The sequence below is a fragment of the Nipponia nippon genome, unplaced genomic scaffold (genome assembly GCF_047370975.1).
Source record: "Nipponia nippon isolate SJK-2023a ecotype South Korea unplaced genomic scaffold, ASM4737097v1 scaffold_3, whole genome shotgun sequence".
Classification (NCBI taxonomy): Eukaryota; Metazoa; Chordata; class Aves; order Pelecaniformes; family Threskiornithidae; genus Nipponia; species Nipponia nippon.
Window position 1 is genome coordinate 103,721,506 of NW_028262347.1, and position 10,900 is coordinate 103,732,405.

The 10,900-nt window shown below is 43.5% G+C and overlaps 2 protein-coding genes across 2 annotated transcripts in view; one reads left to right on the forward strand and one right to left on the reverse strand.

The window, feature by feature from the left end:
* Positions 1-9,244, forward strand: part of PPP3CB (protein phosphatase 3 catalytic subunit beta) — a 73,636-nt gene extending 64,392 nt beyond the window's left edge. Inside the window, exons 18-19 of the mRNA XM_087763935.1 lie at positions 3,539-3,681; positions 9,129-9,244. The gene's annotated coding sequence lies outside the window, so the exon portion shown is untranslated. The remainder of the gene's footprint in view (positions 1-3,538; positions 3,682-9,128) is intronic.
* On the reverse strand, positions 4,115-10,246 carry EIF3F (eukaryotic translation initiation factor 3 subunit F). The gene is made up of 8 exons (XM_087763947.1): positions 9,942-10,246; positions 9,771-9,841; positions 9,419-9,498; positions 8,189-8,326; positions 6,982-7,073; positions 6,647-6,783; positions 6,394-6,507; positions 4,115-5,616 (listed from the first exon to the last, which is right to left on the reverse strand). The coding sequence occupies exons 1-8, from the start codon at positions 10,228-10,230 to the stop codon at positions 5,539-5,541; spliced, it is 999 nt and encodes a 332-aa protein (XP_087620073.1). The 5' UTR covers positions 10,231-10,246; the 3' UTR covers positions 4,115-5,538.
* Between the last annotated feature and the right edge of the window lie 654 nt (positions 10,247-10,900).

The window sequence follows — 10,900 nt, forward strand, 5'->3', positions numbered from 1 at the left end:
ACAGGGCAAAGTATAACAAACCAACAGGATACTGCAGTGATCCAAGTCTAAATTATGTACTAAAAATACTTTTCCTGTTACACTACCTTGTGACTGCAGTAATTAAAATGCAGATAGTCAAAGTTAGCTGTTGAGTTAACCTTCCCTGTGCACAGAGAGCAGAGCAAGTTCGGCTCACTTTAGGAAGAGCCATGTGTTTGGTTAGCTGCTCAAGGAGAGTCGCTACCCAGTGAGTCATGCTAGGGCTCCGCCCGCTGTAGTCCAAACATCAAGATTTCACACAAACCTTACACCCGAGTTAGCACCAGGGTCTCTAGTTCTGCTGTGTGGAACTGCACTAAAAATAGAAGCTTCACCCTTCCTCAAAGCACAGAAGGAGAACAGCAGGTGGTTCTGCTAGACTGCTTAAAAGAGCAGCATGTCCGATGTTTTTCACCATCAATTTTTTAATCCTTAAAATCCTTAGGATTAAAACCATGCCTTAGGATTAAACCCTAGGATAAAACTATGCTTTAGGATTAAAACCATGCCTTTTAGATATAGATGGCATATGTCCACAGGTTCACAAAATCACACACCAAAACACTACTTCCTCTTTGTAGCAGACTTAAGTATTCTGCTGAGAAACTTAAATGACTCAGCTAACAAGGCAAACTTAGTGACCTTCATCCCAGTATAGGGAAATAATCACTGAGTGAAATTGTTATTCTGGCAGCAAGGATTTTTCTTTTAAGTATCAAATTGCAGATAGCAAAATAAAAAAATTGTTATTCTCAACAATGTAGAACAATTAGTCTTATCTCCACTTTCCAAGGCTCACGACCAAACACATGGTTTATCAAAGGTCAATCACTGGACATACTGGGTCAGTTTGACACAATGTACATTCCAAATGAGGAATCCAGTATAAACAACTTGGATGTCCACAGAAGACTTGACAAGAACCCATAATTAGTTAAACTACAGAAGAGGAGAATTAGCGTGAGCAAGGATAAAGAACTTGTAAGAAAGAACAAAGGCTGTGTTGAAAAGGGAATTTGTAGAATTCTGTTAAGTTGGTCTGGGATCAATTCCAAGTCTTTTCTTAACTGAGTAGAGCACAAAAGTTAGGAGTAAGCTAATGATACCTGCTGACAAAACTCTGAGGTGCCACCAATACTGAGAATAATCCAAACCAGGAGAAATATGTGAATCTAGAATTTTTTCATTAAAAACTGTCATAATGCATTTAAATTAATAATATTCTTGGCAAATTGGAGTTCAGCTGCAAATAACAGCAGGGGCAAGAGATTAGGGTGCTCCATCACACTGCATGACAGACACCAAGAGGCAAACAAGGACTTTATAACAGGGAAGTATTAATGTATTTTTATATTCATTGATTTATATGCTGATATGGGTATGCTCTTTACCAACTCAAGTTCAAGAAAGGCTAAAATTAAGTTTTAAGTGGGCATCTAAGTGATCAGAGCATAGACAGTGCATCAGAAGAAAGGAGATAAAGCTTAATGCTAAGTAAAATGAAGGCTACAGTATGATGGCTACCTATAACAGATTATGTATAAATACTGGAAAGAGCATGAAATAAGAACTTTAGTAAGGAGAAAGGAGTTTATATTTAAAATAGAATTTAAGATATGGTTGGTCAAGATGGGAAAGAACTGAATTTGCAATTGAGGAAGCCCCTTCTAAAGTAAAATTGGTGGACACAGAGAACCAGAGAAGATGGCAACAATGAAGTGTCTGTTAAAAACACCAAATGAGCAGCACAAACTTCTTTCCCTACCGAGCAAAACACATAGTATTAACCCTTTTCTTCAGTCACATGAATTTAGAATGTCACATTTCAATTGCTTTTTAACTGAACCAGCAAACTAACAGTAACACAATACAGTCTGTGAGGACTTGCTCCCTTTAGATCTTACTCTAATCCTAGTCCCCATCACCACCAGAACTGTTCTGTGCAACATTGATCCTAAGTACCTGATAGCAGTCACAGAAAACCTGACTGTTGTGTACTGCCTCTCCACTGATACCTCTTGAAGGATCATCTAAATGTCACCTGCAAGCCTTGCAGCACAACAGAGCACAGGGAAGCTCATTATCATCAGGTACCTGCAATTTCCATTGTGGTACACCACCACCTTTCTACTGCTGAGACTGATCAGTTAAGAAATACTGGAGCATTACCAGCAATTTTAAGAAGGCATTTCTGTTAAAGATAATTCATCCTGCAAGTATTGATTTTGATAAGTAGCACAGAGTATTTTCATGTGCTTGTGGTTTTCACGGGCACTTCCTCAAAGATACGAACAAGCAGTGTCTTACTACGCTAGGAAGATGTCAGAACAAAACATAATGTTTAAATGCTAGTTAAACTGCAGGTTGTCAGAGGTCACCATGCTCACTGAAAAAACACAAGGTTTCATTGCCTCTCTGTGCTGCCAAGAGATGCTTTGCCGAAACTCCATTCCTTTGTTGAGGCTGACTGAGATTACATGTCTGAGAAGGGCTCAAGGCAGCAAGGTGGACTGATTTTATACATTCCTCCAACTTTTCTAAGTCCACAATATACCCAAAGGGAACAATAGAATTGGTTGTAACGGTAAACTCTGTTCTGAATATTGTTGTGTATATTGAGGAAAAGATGTTTTCAAGGAGAACTTCATGCTGAGGTAAAAACCCAAGATCATCTCAACTGAGCCAGGATACAAAAAAAAGATCTTACCATTTGAGCAATTAAATACTCGCGTGCTAGGAGCTGGTAACAGAGCCATTTAAGCAAGGTATTTTAAAGCCTAATACTTACCAGGAAAACATGCACATATTGTCAGAAATAAACATGTAACACAGTAATGTCCAGTGAAGTTGTACTCATTCAGAGAAGCCATCTAAGAAAAGAAAAAGGCTGAATATGTCACAAAGGATAGAAAAGTTCTTTATTATATTAGTGAGGGAACTAATATGACTAAATATAATATATAGTGTATATAGAAGCATACCCAGAGAACTATTTATCTTGACTATTTAAAGCTAGACTTTGTCAAAGTTATTTGGAGCAATGCATCCTAAACAAACAAACAAACAAAAAGAAAAAAGTCCCCTAATAAATCCAAGAAGTCTGTGGTTTACAAATCAATAGCAAGTTAAAGCTTGAAGTCCTTGATGATGTTTTTTGACTCCTAAGCTTTTCCCACCAGATTTTCTATTGAACTTCATGTTTTTAGATTTCCATAAAGTGGAACAATTCAAATAAAATACCTTTAGGAATTCCTGCCTAGATTTTCAAACTCCAGGGAAGGAATGCCTCGAATGTAATAATACAGCCCAGGCTTTACAATTAAGCAAAATGATGCATTACATTTGTGTTTGCAGTATTGTCCTGCATAAGAGTGGCCACTGAAATTTGAAATCAGGCATTCAAATTCCAGAGTCAAAGTAAGGTTCACAATGTGCTGTTCACTCAGTAAAAAGGGACAGAATGGATGGCATCAGATACAGAGTTCTCAAAAGGGCAACTGCTTTTTTCCTACTCCAGTTCCAAGCATTTGTCACTGTGCTGTCTGGCATACAATGGAATCTATGGATCGTGGGCTCTTCTGACACCTCTACTCTGCAGTGAATTTCTGCCTAGGAAGATGTAACCTCAGTCCCTTACGACATATCCTCATTAGTCTTCAGGTACTTCTAAGAACTGGCAAATTCCACAATACCTTTTCTATATCAATGATCACAAATTTATCTTTCTTCTCAGAACTTTGCGTTTTGTGCATAGCAGCTTATTAAATAGCATAGCTATTCAACTTGTAGAGCATTTCAAATCTTTCCTCTTACATTTCATCAGTTTTACTAACAGGGAATGGCAAGAGTTTACTGTAGAGGAGAGATCAGAGAGAGAATATTATGCTTTTCCCCCCTGCAACTTTTTTGCAGCAATTGAGACTTATCCAGCTTTGCTGCTTGCTCTTTTCCTCCACCTATTTCAAGGCTTACTTTAAAAAACACCTTGACCTGAAAATTTCTGAAATAGTTAAATGGCCAGTTATGAGTATCAAGTTTAAAGAAGAGAAGGGAAAACAAAACATTTTTATTCAGACTAATAAAAAACAAGAGCCAAGTTTTAACACTTATTTAATGCTCACAAATAATATTTTCAAAGAGACTAGAATCTTTGCTATACCTTCAGTTTTCATGTACCTTGTCCTTGCAATTAGAACTTATTTAGCATTGAGTCCCTGTGGGAATTCTCTAGATTGGAACAACCAGTACAGGATCTACAGATTTGTAACCCAAATCCCATTCTTGGATTTATCTGGCAAATTAGCACAAAAATTATTTTGGGGAACACTGGCTTTCCAGGCTTCTCTAAGATTTCAGATTCATTTACCAAAACAGATGTGAGGCATCAGAAATAGTCATTAGTAATTAGCTGGGAACAGTTACGTTGTAGAAGAGGGACACTTTTACTCTATTAGGCAAAACCTCCTCAGTACAGCCTAACAGATTTCTAAAGGTAATGCTACTAGCTGAGACTGTAAAAAGTTACAGCTCAGATTGGTATTGGCTTTCTTTCAGCTAGAACTCATTTAACGTGAAATAGGTTTGGGAGAGAAAAGGGGAAGTCTCTGTTCACATATTTTTAGCAGCAGTACAGGGTCACAAACCAGAAAATTGCTGTTTGATGACACCCGAATTTTAACCTCAGAACTTCATGAAGTGTACTTTTGCTGTGCTTTTCTTGTTTTGCACAGATGGCAACTCCAGTAGCCACACTTGTTCAGCCACAAATGTTTTTCAAGCCTTTTTAACCATGAACTCAGTTGCTAGTTTAATTCTCTGAAGCCTCACCTGGAGGGCCTAATGCTGTTGACCGCATTGTCCTTTCCCAAAGGATCAGATATGCATAGAAATACCATAATGTAAACTGAATTCAGTCTCATACTCTGTCAGTACCCTGCTGAAGAAGGGCATATACACCGCTAATAAACCAGTGACCATTCTGTAGTCCTCCATGGAAAAGCATATTATGTGCAATACAAAAAGCCACGCTTTCAGTGTGCTTTAACAGTTGGCAAAAAAACCCCGCAAAGAAGCCTGCAGAATTGGAGTTGACTTGCATCCACTCTAGTTTTCTTTTCCTGATGTGATGTTATCCCCCCTTTCTTTCAAACGGGGATTCGTTATACAATAAATAAGAACAGTTTTTTTCTGGACAGAAGCCATTCTTGCCATTGCAATGAAATTTTTATTTCAAATACATTCTTACAATAAAGCTGCATTTTGTTATACAAGTAGGTAAACCCAGGGGACAAAAGATTCACCTATTCCATTTTAAAATACTGGGCTCAACTAAACTGCAGCTGTTCCCATTCATTTCCTAAACCACGTTAGGGATTTTTCAGGGCAATGGAAATAAAGATGTAAACCAAGCCATCTAGGTAATTAAATTACGGTCCAAGGAAATTTGTAACACCACCATAGAAAAGTGTATCTGCTCATTCTTCAGACTCTTTGAAGTGTAGGGTGGCAGGAGTTTCTTTATAAACTCAGAAGTTTTTCGTTGAGAGCAATCTGTGACTGTGTGAGGTTTGCCAAGTAGGTTACCATCAGTAGGTCCTGAGAGGGGAAAAAAAAAAACCAGTGATCAGAAATATTAACAAAGATGGTAGCCCATTAGGGAGTTGAATTTTTAACACCTATAAAGCAGTTTACAATCAGCTATCAGAAATATTGTTAGTCCTGAAAGTCCTACCCTGAGGAATGCTTCCCTCACAGGAAGAAGGTTTTGGTATTCCCAGAATATGAAACACTGCTTGTGAAATTTTAACTCTGAGTTCACCCATGTTAACCAGGCAAGTCAAAGGGTATAAGCAAAATTAAAAATTAGTGCTGGTCTTGCAGACTGTGGGTGAACAACACATCCAGAAACGTAGCTTTCGCTTTCTAAAAATCTGTTACAGAAATAAGGTAGCACACTAAAACCTTGTTCATGTCCTAAGTGTTACGCAAGGAGACAGAACTTCAGCTCAGGCAAAGGAAGCTGGCAAGTCACCAGTTATCCTTGAAATCCCTACTGCTTTAAGCTTGGTAATTCATATTGTCCAATCATTCTAAAAGAAGAATTGGTGCTGGCTTTCAGATTGCTTGCATAATTCCTAAGTACTTTAAAACTTACTCTCTCATTTGCAGTTGCTTGCAAGATTATTATGGTGAGCTCCTTTATCCACCTTTAGCTCTTAAAACATCAAATTACCGACAAGAAAGGGCTGTATTTTCTATTAACGTGTTTGTATGAAAAGATAGATTGTTTTGATCACAGACAAATTTGCGTCTGTATAACAAATTTTCAAAATTGCTGGCAATACACTGAAAAAAATCAGATGATGAACTTACATTGATATTGCTGTTCAACATTGTCTCAAAGTCCTCTGGTGAAATCTTTGGCACCTGGTTAATAAGATCCATCAGGAATCGCCCGACAGTGTTGTCAGCAGCCACTTTGCCAGACTAAGCATAAGAAACATACACGTTGATGTGAGTAAAACTCAGTAAGTTTATGGCCCAGAAAGAGAATATATAAAAAGAAGAACAAGATGCACAAGCCTACATCAGACTTATCTGCTGACTCAGAAAAAGCTGGCCTTACCAATACATCCTCTGCATACTGGAGCACCATGGTCAGGGTATCCTGAATCCTGGCTGATGCTGACCCCACCTGCTGTAAGTCACTGGATAAGCCAATCACTCGATTAGGGCTAAAACAAGTCTTCATGATAAGGTCCACTGAAAGCAAAAGCAGGATTAGTGAAAAAACTGACTGCCACAGAAAACAGCTTAAATCCTTAACTTTTTTAAGACTTTTATGACAGCTTCAGCAAGACAGTCTAATTCCCAGTAGAATGGCCATTTTACCAGGGTAAAACAAGCATTTAAACAGTGTCACAACAATGGTTATAACCAAAATAGGAAGAAAACATTCACCTCCTATCCGCTCTGTATCATAATAAACATATTTCACTGTTAGAGGTGTGAACATCACGCCCATAGTTTTACCAGGGACTCCCATTGGGGCACTAGAAAAAAACAAAAACAAAACAACAAACCATTTTCAGCATGGACGTATTTAAGGGAGGAAGTAATAGATTTCCATCTCAATGAACTCTGTTAGCACTGAAGTGTGAACACGAGTAGGTTACTCATTCTCACCAAAATCAGCAATATTAAGACCATGGATAACTGAGGACAGGAAATGAGTGCTGGCATACTATTAATTGCTCATTTTCATCCAAGAATATTCCTAGCTGGTCTGAAGTTTGTCAGCATGAAAGCGTGAAGGGCTAAGTACTATCTTCTTAGCCACAGTTCCTTCTTGCTTATAGACCAGGTATTCTTCTATCCTAAAATACTCCATGCTCTTTGAGAAATCACTTCAGGAACAAACATAAGTATGACAAAAATTGAAGTACAAAGCACTCTCAACACCTTTATTATTCCTATTATTCAAAGTATTTGAACTTCATTTTATGCTTTAAGTAAGTAAGGTGTCACGGAACAGCTTCCTTTTTGAAGAGGCACAGTCAAGAAGCAGTAGACTTCCGCTACAAAGAAAGGCTGGGGTTTTATCCTTAAAAAGGAGAGCTCTTCAGCCAGTACTGGGAAGAACAGTGAGGTGGAATAGTTTCATTTCTCCATATTTAATCTCCATTATCAATTGATAAAAATGGAAGGGGCTTAGGGGAAGAAAGACTGATCAAGAAGATGCTGTTTCAATTATGTTTTAACTGCACTAATCCTCCAACTTGTATAAATAAAAACTGCCAAGTAACAAAGGCCAGTGACTACAGGCTAGCATTCAGACAGCGTGATGGAAGTTAGTGACATTAATGCTAGCTACATGAATCCTGTGAAATGCCACGAAGATGTTCAGAACGCTGTTAATTAAAGTCACGATTCCCCAGCCCAACAAGCTACCAGCTTATGAAAGGTTAGGTCTTTCAACTTACATATGATGGTCAAGACATTCTGATGGGAGGTAAGCCATGATCCCTGGCTCACTGCTGTGTTTTAGCTACTGCACAATATTTCCAAAATGAGACACTGCAGCCCACTACATTCCTTGTTACCCTGACATGGTCTCTCTCAGTAATTCGGATCGCTCCCCTCCCAGAAATGCAGCCTCCCAGAGTACCTGACATAGGCTTTAATGCTCATGCGTGAATTCTGGAGACTTGTGTCCACAGTGAGGTGGACTGGATTGTGCGCTTCCCGGCTGTAATATTCGTGGATCAGGACAGAGTGTTCCGTGATGTCATGACCTGTTGCATACCTTCAAAAGAGCACATGTTGAGGAGGCATTCTTCCAACATTCAAGTGCCCAATGTTTGGTATTGTTGGTATTTAGCAGGTTTGTATCCCAAAACACTGATTTCCAAACATTGGGCTGCAGAAGCATACTAAATACAAGTGGTTTAACTAGGGAATTTGTAGTTTTATGACCAGCTGTCCTAGAATTGTAGGAATCACAGGCTGAGCACACACATGCCCGAAACATGCACAGGGCCAGTGCTGCAGTACCAGCCTTAAAGAGTTGATACAGCTGACATCAGATGCCCAAGATTCAGTTATCTGTCACTATGCTCTGGACCAACTCTTTATTTCTGTGTAAGCCAAAGCATGCCAACTAAATCTGGACCAACCAAGCAGATCTTCCACAAATCAATCCTCTCTGCAGGAGGTAGAGCTTGTTAATCTAGCTCCTTTAGCTGCTCTGCAATTAGCTTCTCGCATATACAGGAAAACTCCTGTCATTAGAACTGCAGTTTGCTGGGCCATTAAAAGGTTGTTGAGGAAGTTTGCTCCACAAGAACAGAACTAAGCTATTTCATAGAATGAGAGAAGCATGAAAAGACTAATAAAGCTGCCTATCCACACACTCAGACACAGCCTCTCTTCCCATAACACCCTACTGATCTTGCTTGGCATCCCCACACAAGTGCTTCCACCTTCGCTCAGCAGAGAACTTCTGGACGCTCAAGCTGATATCACTGATTCCTCCCGAGGCCTTCGGTACTTTGAACTACTCTTTTGTGTTCTCCCTTCTTTCTAACCAGTTATCTTCTGTGGTGCAGGTTGTATTACAGGTGGATACGTTCTTCTAACAAATCCGTGCAAGTATTCTCTAACTCATCACTCCTCTGCGATACCTTGTCTAGATATAAATAAAAATAAACCCTGTAAGTCTCCAGTACCGTCTCCTCCTATTATGAATTGCAGCAGCTTTACAACTGACTCTATAACAAGAGTTGCAACGTTACTGTCACAAGCACTAGTGCTTCTGCTTCCCAACCTGTGACAAGGTTTCAAGTAGTTGACGGGACCGACACAGCTACTTGCATGTTCTTGCAGAAGGAGGACTTACCAGCCCAAGATGATCTCGCTAGGAGACACCTTCTTGTGCAACTCATACATGTTTTTGGCAAACTCCATATCGACTGCCACCTGAGAAACGGGACAGGACCAAGTCAGCTGGGTGCAGGGATGCTTAGCCCTTGGCAGAGGACAACACGGGCCCGAGCCCGAACGCCGCCATCAGAGGGAGCGCAGGGAAGCACCCGGGCCGCACCCCTCGGCAGTCACCGCCCCGCCGACCGCTCTGCGGCACGGCCCGGGCGGCCTGGGCCGGGGCCGGTGCGGAGCCCCCGGCGAGGCGGGCCCGCCACGCCGGCCCCGGGCCGCCTCCGGAGGGCGGCGGGCGGTCCCGCGCTCCGTACCTCATCCTCGGACTCGTTGTGAGGGACGGAGAAGCAGTTGGTGACTTCCACCGAGTGCTTGTCCACGGTCCCTGCGGGGGGGCAGCGCGGTTAGGGGGGCGCCGCGGGGGCGGGGGGCTGCTCGCCCCCAGGCCGGCGGCGGGCGGGGCGGGGCGGGGCGGCGGCTCTTACCCAGCAGCGTCCCGATGACCCGCGCCGCGCCCTCGTTGCGCCGCTCGAAGCTGTCCACGATGGAGGCCAGCACGACCGGGTGCAGCCGCACCACGCGGCCGCCGGGGAAGGGGCCCGAGAGCGCGGCCGACAGCGGCGCGGCCGGCGGCGGGGGCGCCGGGGCGGCGGGCGGGGCCGGCGCGGCGGCGGGGGGAGCGTTTCCCGCCGGGGCGGCGGGCGCCGCCGCCGGGCTCTGCGCCGGAGCGGCCGCGGGAGCAGCTGGAGCCGGAGCGGGAGCTGTCGCCGCCATTTTGCAAGAGAGGGGTAGGGGGCGTCCGCGCTGGCAATAATTGGCTGATCTGAACGCCTGTCACGCAGCGCTACCTTCCTATTGGGGAAAGGCGTGTGCTAAGGCCCTCCTGCCATGTGTTAGCCAATCTGGGGAGAGCGATGAGGGAAGACGCTCTGATTGGAGGAAGAGCACACCGTCTGTGACTGAAGCTTACTCTTGTTCCCACCCTCTCGGGGCCGAAGAGTTTTTCGATTGGGTTCTCGCGTCTCCCGCCTGCGTGCCTATCTGCTCTCTCATTGGCTGCCACCGCCCTTACCGTCTGTCTGTCAGGGTGGGAAGGCCTATTTATTGGCTGTGGCGGGACGGCTTCCCTTACTGGTTGTTAGGGGAAGACAGAGTGTGCGCTTGCCTGCGCAGCGCCGAGCGCTCGCCCGGCCGGTCTGGCAGCGGGGAGCCCTGGCGGTGCCTGGGTCCCAGGGCCCTGCTGGAGGTAGGCTGAGCAGGGCAGCGTGTCCCAGACCTCCCCGTGGCCTTCCGGGCCCCGCCACCTCAGTGGCCTCAGGGGTGTTGCCGGACCCCTGGGCTGCCTCCGCTGGCTGCGTTTCCCTGGTGCGTTCCCGGTCGCGCTTCAGGCCCGTGCTGCCGTTAGCTGCGGGCGGCCGCTGAGGCGTTGGGGCGGTGGCAGTAG